This window comes from Microtus pennsylvanicus, chromosome 21 (genome assembly GCF_037038515.1).
Source record: "Microtus pennsylvanicus isolate mMicPen1 chromosome 21, mMicPen1.hap1, whole genome shotgun sequence".
Classification (NCBI taxonomy): domain Eukaryota; kingdom Metazoa; phylum Chordata; class Mammalia; order Rodentia; family Cricetidae; genus Microtus; species Microtus pennsylvanicus.
This window is the reverse complement of record NC_134599.1, coordinates 21904068-21928890: the sequence shown is the minus strand read 5'-3', so window position 1 is coordinate 21928890 and position 24823 is coordinate 21904068. Positions and strand designations below refer to the sequence as shown.

The 24823-nt window shown below is 46.7% G+C and overlaps 1 protein-coding gene across 1 annotated transcript in view; it reads left to right on the top strand.

Annotated features, from left to right (window-relative positions):
• The window catches only part of Galnt14 (polypeptide N-acetylgalactosaminyltransferase 14), a 221467-nt gene that overhangs the window by 178504 nt on the left and 18140 nt on the right, over positions 1–24823 (top strand). The window contains exons 7-10 of the mRNA XM_075955468.1: positions 9524–9611; positions 10366–10450; positions 13262–13365; positions 24624–24750. Coding sequence (XP_075811583.1) covers positions 9524–9611; positions 10366–10450; positions 13262–13365; positions 24624–24750 — 404 coding nt within the window. The remainder of the gene's footprint in view (positions 1–9523; positions 9612–10365; positions 10451–13261; positions 13366–24623; positions 24751–24823) is intronic.

Sequence of the window (24823 nt, the reverse complement as noted above, 5' to 3'; positions counted from 1 at the left end):
GACTGAACTCTCACGTTTGGGGCAAGTAGAGTTGCTGGATCATTAGGAATTATTTCTCTGAGTTTGGGAGAATTTCCTCTGAGTTTGTACCCTTAGCATTGTTCAGAAGGGTCTGAAAGGGGAAATACTTTTGTGAGCTGGCCATTCAATTGAGAAAAATGAAACCTTTCTCCCATCTGTATTCTCGTCCTAGCATCGCTAGGTCTCCTAGGATTCTGTGCTGACGCAGATGGGCTGGTCCTGATTCTGTCTTTGCCAGTGTCCTGTCTCTGTGTATGTGCGGTGGGTATTGTATATGTAGATGATGGGTACGTACAGGCTCCCAGGGAGACCCAGGGTAGAGTCATCTCGTGTCTTCCCTCTCTTGCTTTCTGCTGCTATTTTTTTGAAACAAGATCTCTTGTACTAGACTTTTTCTTTTAGGCCACCAGCCAGCTCCCAAATCACAACATGGAGATTATTAGTTTTGAATGCTTAACCTAACATAGGCTCATTCCTGGCTAGCTCTTTTAGATTAAACTCTTTCCCTTTATCCACCCTTTGCCTCGGGGCTTCTTTTCTTTCTTTCCTTCTGTATGTCTTACTTTCGCTGCTCCTGGTCTAGCTGACTGGCGGCTGCCCTGACTTCTGGTTCTCTGTGTCTCCCTTGTTCTCTCCTCCTCTCATTCTTACTCATCTTCCCAGCCTAGATTCCTCACCCTATTGGTTCTCTCTGCCTGCCAGCACCACCCATCCTTTCTCGGCACAGCTATTGGCCATTCATCTCTTTATTGCACCAATCAGGTGCCTTAGGCAGGCAAGGTGAAACTGATGTAACCCACCTTTACGTAACTGAACAAATGCAGCAGAAACGAAAGCAACACACCTTCACACAGCTAAAGTAGTTTCTGTGGCATAAACCAATGTGGTGTGTCTTTAGCTAGTTGAAATAATATTCCACAACAATCTCACTGACCCTAAAGCTCATCACGTGGTCTAGGCTGACTTGTAATGTAATGAGCTTCTGGAATCTTCCTGTATCTATTTCTTCCACCTCATACCCACATCACAGCCACCGACACTGGATATCAGGCAAGGGCTGCTGGGTCCGGCTTTTTACGTGGATTCTGGGGATCCAAACTCAAGTCCTCATGCTTACACAGAAGCTACTTTGTTGACTGACCCATCTCCCCAGTGCCAGCCAGTGCCTCACCTCTGACCAGGTCCTTCCTGTCCCTGGTCACCTTACTGTCCTTTCCACAAACGTTCCTGTTCTCGAAACTTTGCCTTGGTCTCCCCAGCGGCATGCTCAGCCAGGATCTCTCCAGACAGCCGCTGCTTACTTTGTCCTCCATTTTCCTCTTCTGAGTTCTTAGTGTTCCTAATAGAGGACAAATGGCAGTTGGGAGCTAGTCCCCTCCCCATCACCACCTTCACTGCCGTAGACTGGCTCTTGGGGCCTGAAAACAATCCTTAGAAGTCCTGGCATATTGGGGTGGTGTAGAAGAGTACACTCAATGTCTACCCTTAAGCTAATTAGATTGACACCTATGGGGAAGAGTCTCAAACAGGCTATGTGGAAGGAATCAGTTGGTACTTAGCACATCTCACATGGTTCCTATATACTCATGCTGCATTGGTTTGGAAAGAACCAACACAGAATAGGTAACCCTGGGCAGAAGTGCTGCGACAGTGGTTCTCAACCTGTGGGTCACAACCCTTTTTGGGGTCAAATGGCCCTTTCCCGGGAGGCCTTGTAAGACCATCAGCAAACACAGATATTTATATTATAATTAATAACAGCAGTGATATTATAGTTATGAGGTGGCAACAAAAAGAATTTTATCATTGGGGAGGTTGCCACAACAGGAGGAACTGTATTAAAGGGTTGCGGCGCTAGGAAGGTTGAGAACCGCTGTGCTGTAAGAAAGTTGCTCACGAGAAAGAAGCATAGGAAAGCTTAGTGTACCTCTCAGGTGCGGAACAGGCCTCTTTGGTGGGAACTGTTCCATCCCAGAAAGTTCTTTGTGCCTGAGCTGCTCTCAGGAACCAAGGGCTAATGAAGCCACCCGCTGGCTGGTCTGTGTCTGGAGCCAAGAAGAAACTAGAGTGTGTAAGCAGGGCTTGAAGGCCAAGGCTGCAGAACCACAGGAAGGTAAAAGAGGGTAGGGACAAGGACAGTAGGACATTAGCCAGGGAGAGGCATTGAGGTTGGAGGCAGCGGTCCCCGCTTCAGTCAAGGTCAGATGAACAGAAATAGACTTAGAGCCAGGAGCGTGGTGTTATAGAAACCCTGTGGCCCGGGAACAGAAGATGGGAAAGAAGAGGATCAGACCCTTCATTTTCCTTCACAAACGTGTCCCACAGTTACCACAGACATTTTGGAAAATGTGGAACATGAGAATGGAAACTAATCAACCAAAATTCTCTCATGCGAAGACATCCGCAGCCTTGTTTCTTCCCACCTAGGATCATTTTCTCCTCAAAGAAGCATCTTTTAGTACAGTTGTAATCATCCTATATTTTCCCAACTTTGTATTCTTTATTCATGTGGTCTCTAAGGTAATTTAACCCGAGCCAGAATCGCACATGTATTGCGTGTGTGCATGCACATACATGTAAATGACAGGCAACAAAACTGACCACTTAAACCATTTCAGACTGCAGTTACAGACTATGCAACTCTCCCTACAATCTAATTATAGCATCCTTGCCACCTCGGAGGCAAACTTCCAACTGATTAGCCACCACTCCTCACTTCCGTCCCCTCCCAGCCACTAATTTGCTTTGTCCCCAGGGACTTCATAAAAATAGAATCATAAGAGATGGACGTTTGTGATGAAATAATGACCCCCACGGTAAGTCTGGACCATGTTTTGCTTCTATGAGTTCATCCACATGTGGGACCAATAATAATGCTGCTAACACTATTCCTGTACAGGTTTTTATTCATGTATCTCTTTCCAGTTTCACGGATGTATATTAAGGACTGGGATTGCAAGAATTAGATGTCTCTTGTGTAGGGACCCCCCCCCGCAATGATTAACCTCGAAGAATTTTCTTTTAGTTGTTATTGTTATTCTCTGACAATTTCATACATTTATTCCCTGAGGTTGGTGCATTCCCCCATTTCTGTCTTTCATCTCTGCCTCTCTCCCACTAAAAATTTTCTTCTCTCCATTAATAATTCTCCTCCTACTTTGTTCTCTCTCTCTCTCTCCTCTCCCCCCCCCCTCTCTCTCTCTCTTTCTCTCTTTCATCATACATGTAGCCCTGGCTACTATGGATCTCCCCATGTATACCAGGCAGGCCTAATATTTGCCTCCCGAGTGCTGGGATTAAAGACTTGCACCACCACTTTCTTTTTTGCTTTTCTCTGTCTTTTCTGCTCACCGTATTTATTTAAGGTTACTTGCATGAGCATTCGTGAGGGATTATTTACTGGAATATAGGCAACTTGTCAGTGGCTGCACCACTGGGGAAGATGAATTTCAGCCCCGCCCCTAGTACTCCTTAGCTGCCCATAGACTAACAGTGGGAGGTGGAACCTCATAAGCTCCTCCTCCGTGCATGAAAACAGGATGTGCCCAATCTTAAGCGAGTCTTTAGTAGAGAGCCACAGTCTCAGAGGGTGTTTTGAGGAAGCCCAGTCGTAATGAATCTGAATCCCTTTCTATCCCAATGACTCTGACTCCATCTCAGAGAACTTCCCAGGAGATGGTCTTATTTCTCTCTCTGCAGCCAGCCTTACCTACAGACTGGCGTAGTCTTCCTTGCTTTTTCAAATGAGAGTTTGGCTGCTTGCAGCCAGATACTCTTCTGGGAGTCATTTGGCCCCACGATGGAGCTTAGCTTCTTGGTCCCCATCACCTTCTGAGCTCAACCTTTCACTGTGAAGAGATTAGTGAGAGGAGCCCCAGGATTCGCCTAGAGAGTTCTCTGTGAGCAGCTAGGTTCACCCTGAAAGCCCTGCCTCTTAATGCTATGGGGGGCGGGGACTCTGGGACAGCCTCTCAAGGAGCAGGAATGTGTATGCCTTCCAGCTGTGTTTCTGGATGTCTCCGTAAGCGCCTTGTCTCCACACAGAGCGTGATCTGATCTTGAGAGTAGAAATAGACATTTTAAGCTATAATTGGAGATCGAGGTTTTCAAAAATAGAACAGAATAAGAAAGAAACTGTCCTAGGCTATCTTCAGCTGAAGTTTTCCATGCAACAGCTCCCTAATTTCCCTTCCCTTTCCTCTAACTGGAAACACCAAGTTGGTTTCCTTTTTTTTTTTTTAACGTAAGTTTCTTTCCTTCACCTCCTTCCATATATTTTTGATGGAAAAGAGATTTCAAGAAATCTCAATCTTTTCAACATCCAGCAAATTTATATAAATGATAGCTGGCTTATCCTTCAATGCCTTAGTGTGTGCTTTCCTCGCTAGCTTCCTTACATGAGCTCTAGTCAAGAGGCAGGATCATCTTGCAATAGTAGCAACTTGCCTTCACGTCACAGGTTTGCAAACAGGATCCCTTGGAGCATGCCGAATTACTAAGGTCGTACACCTTTCTATATGACAGAGCCTGAATGGAAACCTAACTATTCTGTCAACAAATGTGTCCCTACCCCACAGTAGCCCCTCTTTAAGGACACTTCTCCAGCTTCTCTCATATGAGTGGTTCGGATGTAAACTGATCCTCCACCCTCTGCCAGCTTAGCATTTAGACATTTGATCCCCAGCTGGTGGCACTATTTGGGAAGTTTATGGGGGAGGGGGTCTAGCCAGAGGGAGTAGGTGCTGTAATGTACTCCTCTTGCTATTAACCTCTCTTTGCTTCCTGATCTTTGTAGATATTAGCAAGCAGCCTCACACTCTGGCTTCCACAGTGCCCCCTGTTGTCAGGCCCTGCCTTCCCTGCCACATAGAGCCCAAACAGACCCTTCTTTCCCTTCAGTTGCCTCTTGTCAATTATTCGGTTATAAGGAGGAAGACATAATAGACCACGCCTGCCCGTAGGCCAGCTGAAAGGCCCTGGGCTGTCTCTAGACCCTGAATCGGATTCATCTTCCCTAGACTGGGGAGTTTCCTTACGTTATCATTGTCCCCCTACAAGTCTTACACAACAAGAAGACTCAGGAATGCTGGTGACCACTGAGAGAGTGCTTCTAAAAGTTTCTGATTACCCATTCACAATGTGCTTTAATCATATGAATCAGTGGGGAAAGGAGAGGTATGAGAGCACCAGGGATTGGTGGCTACTGCCCAGTGCTTTCAGCCCCTCTCCTCCTGATAAGAGTGGGTGGGGAAGGGAGGTAAGGATGGAGCAGAAAAAACAGACTTGGATTTCCATGGTAGGGAAAGGAAATGGGGAATAGGGAATGGTCCAGGATCTGGCCAGGATTTTACCAGCTGTTTGCTTATGCTCAAGCTTGGGCCTAACTTTTAGGATATACCAATTATGGGCACACAACAGGAGCCTCTGTTGACTCTGGGCCAACAATACAATTAATGAGACTCTCTTCATCCCCGAGGCTCCAGCTTGAAAAGCTACCCTGTTAAGTCATAAGTGACCCACCTGATCCCTGTCATCACCTACACAAGGATGTAGGGAATGATTTTCTCTCTTATCCAGTGCCATAAAATACTCGCTGCCTTCCAGGCTCTGGGCTAGGCCAGAGAGTGGATACCAATCCTCTCGTGTTGAGAGCTTGTGTTCTGGTTTGGGTGACTCACTAAAGTCTTCTGTGGCCCCTTTCAAGGTAATAACCGTACATAGCACTTGGCCCCCAAACAGCCCTCGCTGCCTGTCTGTTCTCCATAGACCAGATACCACAGGTGAGTTGCAACAGAAGTCCTAAGATGCAAGGTCTCAGAAGGGTAGGAGAGTGCTTGGGGAGCCTGTCACAGTCATGGCACAGTGCCCACGTGGAGGCCGTGACTGAGACACACGCTCTACACTTGGTTTTTCCGTTTTATTTTTAAACAGGGAAGGGGAGTTTGTTTCCACTAAAGCAAAACAAAATGAGGTTATCATCTAAGAGTCCCCAAGACCCTTCCTGGACTCAGTGCAAGGATCCACAAGTCACTGAAGCCGGCCCACTTGTACTTATTAATCATTGATTGCTGTGAAAGGAAACAGCAGCAGAAAGGCTAACAGTAGCAGAAGCAAGGCCCTGTGCAAAGTCCCATCGTGAGCATTCATCTATCCTCTTCCAGAAGGGTTCTGTAGAGTGTTTACCTCTCCTAGAAGAGATGTATAGCAGCCCTGGGAGGGGAGGGCGGTGTTGCAAACCAGAGAAGCTCACATACGCTTTGGCATCCAGAGCTTTAACTAGGCATCATTCATATAGATGAACCTGAATATTTTTTTTGTTTTAAGACAGCCTTGATTTATTTTATATATTTATTACTTTTATAAATAGCTTAGCATAAGTATGTTGTTACAGTTTATTCATAAATAGGTATACAACTATACCAGAAAATATAAGTAGAATCCACACAGTATCCATATCTCTATCTATCTATCTATCTATCTATCTATCTATCTATCTATCTATCTATCTTCTATCATCTATCTATCTATCATCTATCTATCTATATCCATCTGTATCTATTTATCATCTATCTATCTATCTATCATCTATCTATCTATCTATTTATCTATCTATCTATATCATTCAGTAGACTCACATTGATTTATTTAAATAACTGAATACTGGCTTCTGGCATTCATACCTCACCTTTGAAAAACGACAAAGTTGGCTTAGGTTGGGCAATTCTTTGTGATTTTTGGTGTTTTTCACTCCCATGGTAGGAATAGTATATAGAGAAAACCTTCCAACTGTAGAAAGGGCGATGGAAGTCTCTCATAAACAATGGCCCAGGCAGGAGACTCCTGGGGAAGATGACTATTCTTAGTTTTTATTATAAAAAAATAAAAGGTCCCTTCAACCTGTTCTCCGTTTATTCAGCCACAGAACATTTTGCTGTCATTCGACATCAGTTCAAAAGAGAGCAGATGTCTGCAAAGACAGGATGCTGATGTCCCTGTTCAGGGTGATCAGTAGCATCCTGGACACTTGGTTCTGCCCAGGTCTCCTGTGTTCCAGGATGATGTTCGTGGGGTGAAGAGTCCAGGGTGATTTGCAGGTCCAAGATGTAAACAATGATATGCTGCAGATTTCCATCTTGGTCACCTTGTTCTACGGGATGCTGGGCAACAGTTCCTTGAGCTTTGAGTAGCAAACATTCATGTGGTAGAGCAGAGATGAGACTGAATTTTATGGTCACCATGTGGCTATCAAGGTCAAGTTGGTACTTCATGGGTCAAATCCCTCAGCATAAATCACAGTGTTAGCACGGACTATCTAGTGTGGCCCAAGACTCCAAGGAAAACGATTGTCTTCTAAGCACAATGGACCAAGAGCTTAGAGATTATCTCTAGCAGCTGGGTACAGACTAGACATGCCTTTGGGTGTGTACAAAGGTCACAGAGAGAATCAATGCAGCTAAAGAGGTCCCTGAACACAGCAAGAGAAGACAGGTTGAAGACTTTGTTGAACTTACAGAAGATACCCCTAAACTTTTGTTTTTAAAATGATCTGAGCATCCGTGCATGTGTGTGCGTACACACACACACGCACGCACACACACATCAGTGGCTGGAGAGTAGCTCCAAAGACACCATGGCATGTGGTACCCAGGCAGGTGCAGTGCTGACAGCTGTGGCATCTTTAACATCCCTGCGGCGGAAGTGATGCCTTGGCAATGAGTGTTCCTCTCCACCTGGGCCGACTGGTTTTCAGAGGTACCTTGCTTCTGTCAGAGTGAATTGGATGTGGGAGGCTCAGGGTCAAATTAAGTCTGTGAACTTAGAATCGAGTGCTCAGTCATTCTGGAGCTTAAAAATAAGACAGCCTAAATTGGGGAAAGATTGAACATAAGAATTAAATGGCTTCAGGGAGAAGCCCAGGTTCCTGCCTGAGCTGGCTGAAGGGCGGTAGGTGAAAAAGTGCTTTCTTGAGATGGGCTGGCCTCTCCAGACCACTCGACTCTCATTGTGAGATCCCAGAGTCTTTGTGTTCCCAGCTTGTTTATACCATTGTTGGGGCTGTATCCCTGCGGTATACTCGCCTACAATGAACAAACTTGATAGGTTTGGTAGCCCTATCTGCTAGGAACTGAGGAGTTGGGCTTGGTTGTTTTGAAAATATCCCTTAGATGACTCTTTGGGAATTACTTTCCTTTTAATTATGTGTATGTGTGCATCTATGTATGGGTATGTGCACATAGGTTCAGGTGCCTATGGAGGCCAGAGCATCAGATCCTCTGGAGCTGGAGTTGTAGGTGGTTGTGAGCCTCCTGATGTGGACACCGTGAATTAAACCCAAGTTCCCTTGGAAGTGTAGGAAGCACTCTGAACCACTGAGCCTCCTCGCTAGCCCAGATGACTATGATGGCAATATACAGAATATTCTGAGGAAGAAGAAAGTGATGAATTTGGAAAGCAAGATGTGTGGCTGTTTATTTTTACTTCACACAATAATTCTGCATAGTCATGGGGTCCTGGGCAGCATTCTCATATATGGATAAACAAGTAAAGATCAAGTCAAGGAAATTATCATTTTTGTCACCTCAAACACTGATCATTTCTTTGTGTTGAGAACAGTCAAAATCTTCTAACATTTTGAAATCTATAATAAATTATTAAAAGCTGTATTCCTGCTACCGTACTGGAGAACTGTAGGAGTTATGTCTCCTCTAACTGAATTTCGGTGCCTGTTATCAGTCTGCTTTCTATGCCCTCCTTCCCCATCCCACCCCAATCCCCCTGGTGATGTCTGTTCTGCACAAACCAATACCTCATGTTCTCACTCATACGTGGAAGCAGGTTTGAATGGACTTAGGCTCTGTGTTAAGACTTACACCTTATGTTGGAGGTGATTAAAGTATTGGACAATTGGGTAGCATGGCCAGATTTTCGTAGCAGAAAGAGCATGGGCAACCATACACAGAAGGGAAGGAAACAGTGTGGATGCGATGGGAAGCAGGTTAGAAGTCCATTGTAGTTCTCTAGACAAGAGTCAGTGTGGATTTAGAAGAGTCAGAGTCAGAACCAGAACCTGATCTGGTTGATGGACAGGGTAAATCTTAATTTAGTGCTAGGAGAAGAGGATGGGGGATGCTCTGTTAATAGAAGTTGGAACTTGAAGTAAGGGGTATGTCAGTAGAAGACAGTGAAGCCACTCTTGAAGAGCCAAGTGAATATGTGCAGGGAAATAGCCAGCGGCACATTGGGCTGATAAGTGGGTGGGAATTCGGGACTGGACATATAGGTATGTGTCTGACAGAAGGGAACAGCTATTCATCAATCTAAGAACCTTAGCCCTCAGACGAAGGACTTTAGAACCCAGATTCCCCTTGGACACGCACAGCTTTGCTTCTGATGACTGCAGACGAGAGTCACTGGCTGATTGGTGCCTCTAAGTTCGCTGACTTCCAGGAGGCAGGTGTTCCCTGAAAACTGAATGCAGGTCTTTTTGTTTTGTGTGTTGCAGGATTACACAAGGGTAGTCTGCCCTGTCATTGACATCATTAACCTGGACACCTTCAATTACATTGAGTCTGCCTCAGAACTCAGAGGGGGTGAGTGAGCTAATACTCCTTCCCTCTTCCTCTTCCTGTCTCTCCTCTCTTTCTTTCTTTTTCCTCCTGTTTTCCCCTCCCTCCTCCTTTTCCTCCACTTCCTCCTTCACCCCATCTCAAAGTGGGAAAAAGAAGACCTCCTGGTGAGTTGTCTGACATGCCTAAGTCTGTATCTTGCAATAAAATCCAGTCAGCTTGTCCTTCTCTCCTGGGACAGAGATAACCCAGCCCTCTGGGACTCTAGCTTTAATCTGGGGCTCACCCCTAGACATGAGGATATAGGGGAAGCTGGAAGTGCCAGGTTATGTGGGACCTGACTTGGTCTGCCATCTTGATATTGGCTTCACCCTCTCCCAGAGCCCCTCCCTCCCATGTTCTCAGCCTAGGGCCTAGTTCACTTCTACCCAATAGTGACTTCTAGGTGATTCTGGGGATTTACACCAAAATTCCCTGTTTACTCCTTCCTAAGACTCAGACCTATGGTTTTTGTCCCATCTGTCACGTTTACACCATACGCCTTGACTTCTACCCTTTGCTCTATGTCTTTACCTAGCAGGGAGCTTCAGACAGGCTCCGTGAGCTAGACTGGAGAAGGGAATGTAGAGGGAGCTTTGGTAGCCCTGCTGTCGAGCAGACCAGGGGAGTCTTGTCTTCCCAAGGGCCAGTTCTCCCAGGAGCCAGAATAAGAGTGGGATAAGGAAACTCTGAGCATGCTTTGAGACACCGAGTCAGCTAGCCAATGCTTGTGTTTCAGGGTTTGACTGGAGCCTGCACTTCCAGTGGGAGCAGCTCTCCCCAGAGCAGAAGGCTTTGCGCCTGGACCCCACTGAGCCCATCCGGTGAGTATAAAGGGTTGCTGACGCAGAGGGTGGGCAGGTTCAGCTCTCCTTGACCCTTCCTCCTGCCCTATGGTTCAGAAAGGTCAGTACTGAGTCTTCCAAAGAGTGGAAACGTGGGAACGAAGGCCCTTGGCCAGGGGATCTCTACATTTCCCCTTATTCTAGAAGGTTACTTTCTTCATGGAGACTTCTGGGGAGGGGCACGGGACCTTTAGAGACTTGTGCTGAGGAGTGGTAACCAACACTCTACATCTTCACACAAGCCACGACGGCTCTTACACCTCCTGATGACTAACACGTAAGGTTCCAAGATCAGCACATCTGGACCTCTGGTGAAGGAAGAAATGCTTGCTAGGGCCTGTGGGTCCAATTTTGGTTGTCAGGCGTAACTGGAAGTTTCTCTCTACCCCACCAGTTTCCAAATGACCACTCAGAGGCTTACTATTAATTACGAACTGTTTGGCCTGTTAGCTCAAGCTTCTTATTAACTAGTCCTTACAACTGAAATTAACCCATTTCTATTATTCTATATTTACCATGAGGCTTGGGGCTTGTTACCTCACACCTTGCTTCTCCAGCAGCTGCTGGTCGCTAACTCCTCCTCCTTTCTCCATCTCTGTTTAGATTTCTAGCCTAGCTCTATTCTGCCTGGCTATTAGCCAAATAAGGTTCTTTATTAACCAGTCATAACGAACCACGTTCACCGCATACAGAGGGGACTCCCACGGGTGTTGGGATTCAGCTCAGGGTAGGGATGTGGAGGCTGTAAGCCCTGTAACCAGAAAGCGGTAGGGTGCATGGCCACTGCTCCATGGTGACTCTTTCTGTGTTTGTTCTGTGTGAGCTTGGTGGCTTGAACTGAGAGCTAGCTGGCCGTTCTGTAGATAGTTCTGGCATGCCATGCATTCTCTTTTGGTTCCATTGTCACCTATGCTAGCAAGCTATCTTCCCAGTTTATGGCTATTGGAGAGGTTCTGGCATGGAGTAGAGCTTAGTTTCTACCCTGCAAAAGAGCCTGTGGTCTCAGCGTTGAGATGTGACCTTGATGCTATACTTGAGCCTGGTTAACAAGTTCATCCAAGGTCTCTTGGGAACCTCCAAACTCAAACATTTCTACCTGAGGAGGCATCTGGGATATCTGGAGTGCTTGAAGAACTGCAGAGAAGGCCAGTGACCTGAAATTTCTCCATCCAGTCATTAAAAATGTTCAAGATCATTCAAGAGTGCCTGTATCTCTGGTACCTCCCTCATTAGAGATGTTCAATCATTTCATTGAATTGACTCAAGTTGAAATAAAGACCAGAGGGGTACCACAGAGCTGAATGGTTGTGGTCTAGAAGGTGCATAGAGACTCAGAGATCATTGAATCTCCTGCATCTCCTAGCCCATCTTCTCTTCTTCATCCTTCATAATCTGGACTGAATCTGAGATAAAGAGTAGACCCTGATGACACTCACCGCAATGTCCTTTATCCCAAAAGAGAAAAAAGCTGCCTCCCACAAGGCTGAGCACCGTGCTCTTCTGTGTCAGTGCATGGAACAGGTTTTGGCATGGAGAGAGTGTAGCCTGTGCAAGAACTTCAGAGGAGTGGAGCAGGGCATGGGAAAGACGGCACTGAAGCTATATGGGTTCTCCAGTTTGTCCCAAGAGGAAGTCTTGGGACAGGTCTTCTTCTTATGTACATTGCTTATCTGGGAGCAAGTGTTTCCTTAACTAGACCAGCATTCCAGGAGCAGCAAATTGTTACAGCAAAGGCAAACTCAGGGCTTCTGACCTGCTCTCCAGGTTTGCTATGGAGACAAAGCTTCCTTTCCTCTCTGGGCACACTAAAGTGGGGAACAAGACCCTGAGTGTTCCCAGCCCTAGCCACTGACTTTGCTGATGCGTGTCCTACCTGCTTGGCTCCTGCTGCTCCTGTCTTCTTGCCTCTTGAATGCCTTCTCTTCCTGAATAGCTTCTCTAGCTTCTCTCTAAGCAATCGAGAGCCACAGCGGGTCAAAGGAGATCTCCCCCCAAAGAAAGAAGAGGGTTTATTAGTTTGCTATGGCTGCAGCAGCACGTACCTGAGTTGTTTACATGGGAGAAGCATGCGCCACAGTATAGAGACAGGCGAGATGGTGGCAGAATTGCCTTCCTCTGATGGCTGTCCGGGTCTCTTGCCTCAACTTGCAGATGGCCAACATCTCTCTAGTCTCCGCATCCTCTTTTCTTGGTATATTCCCATTTGCCTGCCAGTTTCCCTTTTAATAAGAACCTTAGTCATGTTGGATCCGGGCCCACCCTCATTACCTTGTTTTAACTTGATTACCTCGCTATAAACTCTGTCTCCAGATAAGGTCACATTCTGAGATACTGGGAATTAGGATTTCAATAACACTTTTTAGTTTGAGGGGTGAGGTGAGGGGGGTCATGGGGTAGTCAAGAATCCAAAATACAACATAAGTAAAGACTCAAATTAAGGAAGTGGGCAGAGGTCAGGGCAAGACCACACTGCTCACAGCCCTTTTCTGCCTGGTCAGTGGCTGCCAGCTTTGTTCCAAGAGCCTCACTGAGCAGAACTGGGTGGGGAGGAGCAAGGGGCAGCTCCTTGGAGGCTTGTCAATAAGTGAAGTTTCCTGTCTGCAAGGTGAGAGAATTTCCAAGCAGAAGGCAAACGCTTGCAGCAGATCCCTGTTTAGAGAGCCTAAGAATGGACTGACTCGTGTGAAGATCGGAGGAAATCATCTTGAGTTCTGGGCTCTCATGAGCAAAGAGTTGGAGGGTGCCTTCTCACTAAATGATCCCCCACTTTACCTTCTTTCCAAATCACAGGACTCCAATCATAGCTGGAGGGCTCTTCGTGATTGACAAAGCCTGGTTTGATTACCTGGGTAAATATGACGTCGACATGGACATCTGGGGTGGGGAGAACTTTGGTAAGTCTCTGTCCTGTGTGTCATGATCATATGGTTTGGGGCAGGCAATAGAACTGTTCAACTGAGAACTCTGTGTCCTTAGCCACCACATCAACCAAACAGTTACCAGGATCTGGAGGGGGAGGGGGCGAGTCAGAAAATATGAGTCACTTCTTTTAGGAGAAAATGGTCATAGCAAGAGAATTTCTCCACGAGAACTGGAGATACCAAGGACCAGGGACGCATGCTCGAGCAGCTTTTCAAGGGGGAAAGATGTGGAATCCTAGAGAACTAAGAACGAATGCCAAGTCCATGGGACCAGATATGGGTTTGAGCTAGAAGCTCTGACCTTGGGAATCTGGAGGTGAAGAAGACCGAGGAGGAAAAGAATGTGGCACAGGAGTGAGAGAGCCATCCCGTCTCATTGTAGTTCTGCGGTCATCACCACAAAAAGCACGAAGTAATTTACCCTTACCTTCCAGTGGGAAAAGAAGCGGGTGGGGAGTGGCTGGCTACTACACATAGGTGCCCTGCCCCGGCCTGGACATAGTAGTGGCTGACGTTTGCAGCCTCAGGGAAAACAGCTCAGGTAAGAAATCCCATTTCACCCATCTAAGCTGTCCCCTTTCCCTCCGCGGGAAAGGATAGCTTTGTTTTAACAGCCTTCCTTCTTGGGGGTGCTATGAAAGTCTTGACAGAATCCCATGGATGAGTGAGTGTCTACCCAGGCAGTGAGACCACATGGGGATGCCATGTAGTCTTCTTCTTTGTCCCTGAAGATCTCCAATCCTTCCGTCCTTCCGTGTGCCTAGAGCCTGGTGTGCAGGAGACTCACAGTGGCTGTTGCTTGAGCAAACCAGTCACAGAAGTGTAAGAGGAGAAGTCCTTACATGAGGGGTGCTTCTCCTCTGTGGGTGCTAGGGTGGGGGAGCGTGCTGGCATGGGCGTGGGGAGCAGTACACAGGCCAGAAAAGTGATCCATTGGCTCAGTCTGCCATTGCTGTCCCCATCCCTGCCTTCAGGGTGTTTTATGGCTCTCTTCCTCAGGCACGAAGAATTATTTCTCAGAAATTTATGGCTTTGACCTAATCCACAGCATCTGTTCTCCCAAGCTGGGCAGAATAGGGAAGAAATCTATCAGGAAATTGGTCTCTTGCCAGGCGGAGGTCACACTGGAAGCACAGTAAACAAAACTGGAATCTCCGGTCGCCAGCACACAAGTCAAGAACATCTCCCCTCCTGGGGTGGTCAGTCATTGCTGGTCCTGTACAATGTAACAGAGACTGTGAATGTGCTGGCCTTCAAGGCTAAGTCTGACCTCACCAGCCTTGGTGAAGCTGGGTATCTTACTACACAAAAGCATTTATTTACACGTCCCCAGGCTCATAGCATTCCTTACTTGATGAGAAGGTCCAGCCCTTCTTCCCACCAGCAGATAAGTGTGCCCTGCAGCCCATATGATGGCAGTGGTTCTGTCTCTGCTCCAATGCTGCTCGTAAAGATTCAGAAACCTCTTTGCTATTTGGCATATTCTCGGCTGAGATTTTTTTTTTTCTTTTTGTGGAATTGTTAGAAAACCCTTCAGTTTTCTGAGCTCCACCCAGTTTGTCTGCTGGGGTTCTTCCTGTCCTCGTGAACTGCACAAGGTGAGGATGATCCACCCCTCTTGGGGACAGCAGTGACATTGGGATGCAGGCAGCGTTGTCATTTGCAGGATGGCACATTCTGGTCCCACTTACCCGGTACCCTTCCTTTAGAACGATGCTAGCACACAGCTGCGCAAATCAAGATGCAATCTCTTCAAGCCGGCTTCTGAGTCGTTTGGCATCACCAAGGGCTGATTTGAATAGAGAAGTTGGGAAACGGTCCCTGGGAGGTGTGGGAGAGACGTTTTATAATCCATCACAAGATTTTTGTGAGCGACCACAGAGAAGCACTGTAGACAGCCACCGCAGCATCTACTTTGTTCCCCTGCACCCCAACATCCTATTATGTTGTAGCTGGCTAACAGCACTTTAAAAGCCTTTTCTGGAATTTTTCCCTTCCTTTTCTTTTCTTTCTTTTTCTTTTTTTTTTATTTTTGTATACCAGAAAATAAAGTCCCTTCCCAAGAATGGATTCAACACATGATTGTGTGCCCAGGGGTAACATTTACAAGGGGCTGGTAACCAGATCCCAAAGTATGAGAAGGTGAGAATTCCAAAGTGGGGCCACTTGGTTGCTGATCAGCTCTGTGGATGGAGTGTGTGAACAGAGTTTTGGCTACAAAAGAAGATAAAAGAAGCTGCCTGCTAGTGAAGGAATCCCACCCGTAGGGCCAATCGGGAGTCTCAGCCCCCATATACATACCACCAAGTTACCAAGCCCTAACGATCAATCCACCTCTGTCTCCCTCGGCCTGCCCTCTAAGTATGTGTCTCTCTCATTGTCTGCTTTTGTCCTGACGCTGGCTCCCTTAAGACAAGAACATAAAGTTCATCTCATTTCTGGTTCTCAAGGCCCAGAATAGTTGATACTGCTCACAAAATGCTTGTGTGTGAAAAGCGAGAGACCGAATGGGAAGGGATCTCTGGGTAGGAAGGCAACTCAGAAACAGATGTCTCCCCCACTCTCCAACCTACGGATGCTCAAGTCCCTTATATAGAATGGTGTAAAATTTGCATAGGCCCTATGTGCAAACTCCTATATTTCTTAAATCATTTCTCCATGAACTGTAATTCATAATAGAATGTAAATACTATATAAACAGTTGTGAACTGCATGGCTTTACATGTATGCTTAAGACAAGCACAGTTGTTTTCTGGACCTGGGATGAGGAGGATGTAGGACAGACTACAACACACGAGGTGCTACTGTGTAATACTCAGTGAAGCCATTGTTTGAGGGGTCTCTGATTATGTCCATGACAGCAGCAGGCTGGAGTGTCCGTCCTTTCCAGAAAATAGAATTTCCCTGTGCTCTAGATATGTTTGCCTATGCAATGCTGATTTTGGTTCACAGCTCCAAAATCACACGTGCTCTTTGGCCAGGGTGACAATGAACAAACCCAACCCTACCCTTACCCAGCCCCATCTCCCCTTTAGAAGTGGCTGCAGATGGATTGGCTGCGGGGCCTTGTAAAAGCCATACTGTGTCTTGGTTAACCTCCCCACCTGCTGACCCTGCTACTTCATTCCCATCAAGTGTTTCTAAAATGAGCTGAGAGCACTTTTGATAATTATATCCACAGTTTAGAGTAGGAGCAGGCTTTAGGAAATGTGGCTTTTAGATTTTTTTTTCAGAGGTTGATTTGCATTAAAATTGGATACTTAAACTCCAATTTACATAACACAGGATACATGCAATATATCTACTTACTCTGCGGTGAGCCACATCTCACTTTTAGCTTTTGGTCTCTAGAGGAAAAAAAAAGTAATCTGTTCCCTGTCACACAGTGTAGGCAGCAGGGTGGGGATTGGGGGGTTCGTATTTCCCAAAACAGGAAACTCTGGCACACATGTCAAGAGAATATGGGATTCCTGAATTTAGAACTGGGGATTTCCGTAGCACAGCGGGCATAAAGGACAGTGTTGAAGAGAGATGAGGCCCAAAAGAGACTTGCTACCATCCACCATCCTCGGAATGGAGTCTGGGATGCCAAGCTATGCCAGGCTCAGGGGATGTGTGTGGTACAGGAAGAACTCACACTGTGAGATCAGCCAGGAGTTAAGTCTGAAGCCCATAGTTATCAGTAAGTACCCTTGGGAAAGTTACCTCACCTCCCTAAGCCTGTTTCTAGGGCTTTAACGTGGAAACAGTGATCTGCTCCCCAAAAAGATGCCCACACCTTTCATACCTGGACCCTGATAGGCTGTGGCCAGATGTGACACAAGGCTTTTGGGTAATGAGACGAGCTCACTAATGGATGATCTCAAGTTAGGGGGCTTTGCAAACTTACATCCAGACTAATATCACAGGATCTCTAAAATCAGAGAGCTTTTCCTAGGCAGCAGAGAGGGGGCAGAAGTCAGGTGCCATGCTCCAAAGGGACATTAGCAGCTGTTAGTTTGAAGATAGAAGAGACAATGGGAAGTAACTGGAAGTAGTTCTGGGCCATTGACTGGCAAGGAGAAGGGAGCCTAAGTTCCATAGCCCTAAGGAACTTTTAAAAACGATGAAAGGGCTTCATAGCAAGTTCTTCAGGGCATCCATGAAGGAACACAGTCCTGCTGACACCTGCAGCCATGTAAGACAAAGGAGAGGCCCCTCCCAAGCCCTCTAAGTCTGGGGTGAATCATTAAAAGGAATGCAAAAAACTCATCATATATGTGTCTCTCGTGGGGCTGCGTGAAGACAGCCGAATCTCTGTTCCAGCAGTGTTGGCTGCCTTCCTTCAGGATGACATGACCAATGTCCAGTAAAGGAGGGCTCTGCGACCCTGCTGAGATGCGTCAGTGCCCATGCTTTTGCTTGATTAGGGAAATGGCCTCAATGAGGAAGAACACTCCCAACTGAGGAGATACCACCTTTCTCCAGACAGAAAGCCAGCTAAAGCATCTTGATTCGTAATGCTCTTTGGGCTGTTCTGCAAGAGCGCGGTGCCACCTCTGATTCTCCGGGTCCGGCGGTGACACCACAGGCCACCCTTTGCTGCTCCTCCTCAATGCCCCACATCGTGTCAAATAGGGACAGCGGTTGCTTATTTGCCAGCAGAGATTGGAAAGTTAAAGGATTTTTGTAGTCACATGGCCATCAGTGACCATTGTGGACATGTAGTCGATACTTGTCCAGAAGCAGGGACCTGGGTACAGCCTCCATTGTGTGTCCCAGATGTGGGATGGAATGCAGTTTGGCTCACATATCCAAAACTGTCTTTTGTCGGCCAATAAGATGAACTCTGTCAAACCAGAGCGTTCACTGAAGTACAATGGCAATGGCTTACTTGATTCTGTGCTGCTATAGGGCAATATCGTGCTGGGTAGCTTATAAGGAACAGACTTATCTCTTACTGTCTCGGGAAGTGGGTGGTCCAAGATTGAGGGGCCTGCATCTGGAGAAGGTTTGCTTGCTTTATCATCCCATGGCAAAATGTAGAAGCAGGAGAAGACACTATAGGCAGGAGGAGTATGGAGGGCGCATTCATCCTTTTATAGAAATAGATTCCTATGATAGCGAGCTCATTCCCTAGATAACAGTATTAATCCATTCGCCAGAGCCGATTCCTCATGCCCCTCCCCCGCTCCAGAGGTCTTGTGTTTTCAACTGTTTCACTTTGGAGATTAAATCTGCAACCCAGGAACCAAGGAGGAATACATACAGACCTTAGCGCAGAGCTCGATTCTTGGTTCGGTAAAAGCTGGGAAATTGAAAATTGCTGAATTACCGGCCACATAAGGGCACATCTATGAATGACAATAGCCAGGTGGATGTCTCTTCTGCCCACTACTGTCTCCCTTAAAACTGTCAACAGGTTTAAGCTGGAAAAGAGGTAGAATAGCTATCGTGATTGCCTACATCAGAATACGATGATCCATTTAAAACAAGGACCATGGAGCCAATAAGATGTCTCGGTGGGTAAAGCCCTTGTCCCAGAGCCTGAGGACCTGAGTTCAAACCCCAGAAACCACATATGGAAGGAGAGAAGCAACACCCGAAGGTTGTTCTCTGATGGCCATACACATTTGTGGCATCCGCGCACGTGTGTAGACCTTCCCCATACACCCCACACCTCATCACACACTGAATAAATAAATGAAGAATAAACAGAACCAGTACAAATAGCTGTTCTTGTGTGAATTGGTGCCCTTTGCCTTTGTTAGAAAGCAGGCTACAGGGCTGGAGAGATGGCTCAGAGCTTAAGAGCATGGACTGCTCTTCCAGAAGTCCTGAGTTCAGTTTCCAGCAACCACATAGTGACTCACAACCACCTGTAATGAGATCAGGTGCCCTCTTCTGGTATGCAGGCAGAATATTGTATACACAATATTTCTTTAAAAAAAAGAAATAAAAAAAGAAAGCAAGCTATAAAATGAAGTGTACTTCCTGGGGAAAGAGCCTCTCGCTGTCCCCTGAATTCCTGCCCACCACTTACAGACTCATCAGATGGGAATTGAGTCTAATGAAAGGTGAGGGCTCCAGGAGGTGGTGAATCTAGCTGATGGGTTGATGAGGAGATAGGAGACAAGAGAAGGGAATGGGGGGCATGAGGGCAATTTGCTCTCAAATATTCATCTGAAGTTCAAAGAATAAGATCCCATCACAGTGCCGCCGGTAAGGATGGAGTAATCGCACATCTCCCTGCCTGGAATGCAGAGTAAATCTGGGTCTGTGTGACATTCATCACCAGGGAGATGATGCAGGGGCCGACTGAGCGAGAACTCCTGCAGGCTCTCCGTACAAACACTCTGGCTCCTTCCAGCCTCACTGAAGAGATGATAGCCTTGTATGAGTGCAAGCCTGGAGAGCAAGGCTCTGAGAATGTGTGGCTTCACACCTCAGCCTCTGCGAACCTGGCATTTGTCCAAGCCCTCTACGGATCGGCCAACCTTCCCAAAGGCTTTCCCGAAACTGCCAACCAAGCAGGCCTGGCGTATGCACAAGAGCAGTTGGTCATCCTTCTGAAGTCACGGTACTGATAAAGGCAGCCTCTTTGAACATTCTGGATTTTAAGAATTCCACAGAGTGGTGCTTAGAAGTCATTACACCAGCCTGAAAACACCACACTGTGCCCCTCAGACAGCCTCTTGACTCAAGCAACAATACGGGGACCCATGACAGGTCACATGTCTCCCAAAACTCCAGTTACAACAGTCTAGGCTTGAGATCTGAGAAACCAAACTTATCCCAGGCCAAGAATCCTCCGGATAGAGCAGCTGGCCTGAAGGAGAGCTGCGTTCGGTAGGGTTGGATGTGTGACTCAATGAGGCAGGAGGGGATTAGCTGATTGTGTGTTTGCTGCTTGTCCTACTTTGTGGGTGCCTTGAGGTCAGAATCTGTATCTGTGGGTGCCCTGGCCAGCAGCAGGTGCTCAGCGCTGAGGAAGAAGGCTGTCCAGATAATGGAGCGGGGGAAAGCCTATCCATTCCCAGTGCCCTGCTGTCGTCACCCTACCAGAGCTGCCTTAGAGAAGAAGCCCACCAATGAGCACTGAGTGGGATACTTATGAAGATGGATAAGACACTGCCTGGCCTTAGAAGCACAGGAAGGTGCTATTGCCTCCCTTGGCTAAGGTCTGAGGAACTGGGCTAGCTCAAGTTTGGGCTCTAACACAGCATACGGGAAAGTGAAATGGGGGACGATGGGCTTAGGGGAGGAAAGATGGCAGGGACTGTGGGGCGATGCCGAGAGATGTAGACGAGGTGGCATGGTGGCTTGTGTGTCTCTCTGAAGTGTCAGCTGTCCCTGAGGTCGAGCACTGCATCCTGAAGGAGAGCTGGGGCTGCTGACATGCGAGTCCGCCGTGTCCTTGAGCGGGCCCTGGAATCAGACAATGAAGCATTCGGTGATGGAAAGACATTCCGTGATAGTGTACCCAAGGAAAGGAGAAGAGAGGGACAAAGGGCCAGGTGATGGAACCGTTTAAGATGAGAGACTACATGACCGATAGTGGGCAGGTATCTTAGTTAGGGTTTCTATTGCTGTGAAGAGGCACCATTACCATGGCAACTCATAAATGAAAAACTTCTAATTGAGGTTCAGTCCATTATCATCATGGTGGGGAGCATGGTGGCATGCAGGCAGATGTGGTGCTGGAGAAGGAGCTGAGAGTCCTACATCTTGTAGGCAACAGGAAGTTGACTATCACACTGGGCAGTATCCTGAGCATAGGAAACCTCAAAGCCTGCCCCCACAGGGACACACTTCCTCCAACGAGGCCACACCTACTCCAACAAAGCCACACCTCTTAATATTGCCACTGCTATGAAATTGGGGGCCAATTACATTCAAACTACCATAGCAGGGGTTAATGGACTCTGAAAAAAAAACTGAGCAGAGAAACTGCAGAGAAAGAGGTAGTTTATAGGGTGGGGAGGATGGGATTGTGATTGTAGGAATTTGCTTTTCAAATGTGGGAACATATGTCTCATTTGAATACATGGAAAAGAAGACGCTAGCTGAAACACATGCATCTGTTTAGAGAAAGGCTGGCACAAAGTGTGTAGCATATATCCCATAAGCCAGGCTATCATCTCATTTGTTGGGCTTTATAGAGGTTTCCTTTCCAGAAAGTAGAGCAGACCCTTCTTGGGGTTCTTGGAGAAGAATGGATGGGAGAACACACCAAAAAGAAAACTCAGTCCCACACAGATGGACAGGATTCAACATCTGACCTCTGAGGTCCCTTGTTGTAGTGTCTGGACAAGATGTGGGTCACAGGCAGCTGAACCACACCTTGCTTAGGTGGCTCATAAACACCAGTCTCAGACAGTGATGTAGCAGAATGTCAATTCTCTATATCTGGGACCTTTGAGGAGATGTAAAATCTCCGGTATCAAGTTAATAAGCTCCAGGGTCTCCTGTCGTGTTGACAGAATGAGGGGGAAACCTGTGAAGAAGCACACCCAGGTGGGTGATGTCAGTGGCTGAGTTTTCAAGAGATTGCCTTCCCCAGGGTGTATAGTGCTCGATTCACAGACATTCTCATGAGTCTCTTCCATTTGATGCTAACAGCAGTTCTGTGGGGGAGTTTGACCGTCTTGGTTTAACTCACAAGATCAAGATCAAGCCTCAGCAAGCAGAAGCCTGCTTTCCCAAGGATGTATCTAACAGGCCACTACAGACTTGGTAGACAAAGCCAAGTTCTTCCTGTGTCTTTGCTCTGTTTTTCTGGGTACAGCCTGACAGGGAGAGGCAGGCAGAGCTGCAGGTATTGAAACAGTGGAGTAGGCTTGGTATAAAGGAGCTCCTGCCTGCAACAGGGTAGAAGAGGGGGGCAAAAAAGGTTGCAGAGAGCATGTGAGAGCAGGGAAGGGGAGGGGGAACCCGGGCTTTGGTGCCTGCTCTCAGTGCTGGTGCGATGCAGATATGACAGGACATGGGAGGAAAGCAGAAGAGAAAGGCCATGTGAGGTAACCTAGGGAGACTGAAAGGTGGGACCCAGGCTACTGGAGGTATGCTGGCACATGACAGAGAGGCCCTGAAATACCTACATTCCCATTCTCTGTCGCTGGACTAGGACTGTGTCACAGGGGCAGCCACTCGGGTATTTTTCCCCTTAAGAGGCCTGTCCCCTCACTTGAGCTTCAGTACAGAAGCATAGGCCAGGCAGGGAGTCCCACAAGTTAGACATTGCTTTTTTTTCCCCTTTCTACCACTGATGTGCCCATTAGGGTGGGGGATGGGAGAGGGAGTCTGAATAGACTCAGTAAGGGGAGCATTGTGTATAGAGAATTGAAAAGCCGCCATACAGCTGTCTTAAGATGCTTTTCATTTGATTTTTTTTTGTTTCTTCGTCAAAAATCAGGTGTTTGAAGGTATGTGGATTAATATCCAGGTCCTCAATTTGGTTCCATTGGTCCTCCTGTCTGTTTTTATGCCAATATCAGGCTGTTTTCAGTACTGTAGCTCTGTAGTAGAACTTGAAGTCATGGATTGTGATGCCTTCAGAAGTTCTTTTATTGTACAGGATTGTTTTGGCTATCCTGGGTTTTTGCTTTTCCATATGAAGTTGAGTACCATTCTTTTGAGGACTATAAAGAATTTTGCTGGGATTTTGATGGGTATTGCTTTGACTCTGTAGATTATTTTTACTGTTAATCCTAACTACCCAAGAGCATGGGAGATATTTCCACTTTCTGGTGTCTTCTTCAATTTTTTTCTTCAAAGATTTAAAGTTCTTGTCATACAAGTCTTCCACTTGTTTGATTAGAGTTACTTCGAGATATTTTATGCTATTTGTGGCTGTTGTGAAAACTGATGTTTCTCTGATTTCTTTCTCTAATTTCAACTCTGAGATTCTATTTTACACCTGTAAGAATGGCCAAGATAAAAAAACACTGATGACAACTTATGCTGGAGAGGTTGTAGGGTAAAGGGAACACTTCTGCATTGTTGGTGGGAATGCAAACTAGTACAACCCCTTTAGATGTCAGTGTGGCGATTTCTCAGAAAACTAGGAAACAACTTTCCTCATGACCCAGCAATACTACTTTGGGGTATATATCCAAAGGATGCTCAATAGCGCCACAAGGACATGTGCTCAACTATGTTCATAGCATCATTGTTTGTCATAGCCAGAACCTGGAAACAACCTAAATGCCCCTTGACTGAAGAATGGATAAGGAAAATGGGTACATTTACACAATGGAGTACTACACAACAGAAAAAAATAACGACATCTTGAAATTTTCAGGCATATGGATGGATCTAGAAAACATAATATTGAGTGAGGTAACCCAGACCCAGAAAGACAACTATATGTACTCACTCCTAAGTGGTTTTTAAACATAAAGCAAGAAAAACCAGCCTACAAATCACAATCCCAGAGAACCTAGACAACAAAGAGAGACATACATGGATCTAATCTACTTGGGAAGTACAAAAAGTCAAGATCTCCTGAGTAAATTGGGAGCATGGGGACCATGGGAGAAGGTTGAGGGGGAGGGGAGAGGCAGGGAGGGGAGCAGAGAAAAATGTAGAGCTCAATAAAGCAATAAAAAAGAGATGCTTTTCAGTGTCACCTCACACAGGCAGTTTCAAACAGTGGCAGTGAAGAAGTATTCTTCTGTCCCTTTCTCTCTGCTGCTACCATCTGCCTGATTCCCTGGGGCTATCATTGAGACAAAAATCTGGCCTGGAGCCTTCCTACTCTGAGTAGCTCCAACAGAAAACCACGCTAACCACAGCCTTTCCTGACTCCATCCCATCTTCCACCACTCAGCAGCAAACAGGAAGAGGCAGATGTTTCATGTTGGTTCTGTAGACTTAACTCAGGTCTTCAGGCTAAGCCACCTGGCCAGTCTCGTCCTCCGTCTTTGTCCTAACTATGTGTGATCACAGAGGGGGGACTGTGACTGATTTTCCACACCGAAGCCTTTGTCCCGTGTCATATCCCAAAGCAAGCCTTTTGTTATCTCCCAAACACCCCACTAGGGTACCCCACATCTCCATGCTGTCTGTTGGGCAATTCCAGGTCCAGTCTTCATGGTATTGGACTGGAATGTAGATGTGCTCCCAAACAGTGGAACACACAGGCTAACTATAGGATTTGTTTTTAGATGCCCATGAAGCCCCAGACACAATACTTTAAATCCAGTATAGAAAGACTGGCAAGTAACGGGAGAAATACGGTTGTCTTGCAGAAATCTCCTTCCGAGTGTGGATGTGTGGAGGCAGCCTGGAGATCATCCCCTGCAGCCGGGTGGGGCACGTCTTCAGGAAAAAGCATCCATATATTTTCCCTGATGGAAACGCCAACACATACATAAAGTAAGTGTGGGCTCTGGCCTAGTGTGTATGGATGGTAGCAAGGCGAGAGAGGCCAAGGATTTGCAACGGCGTC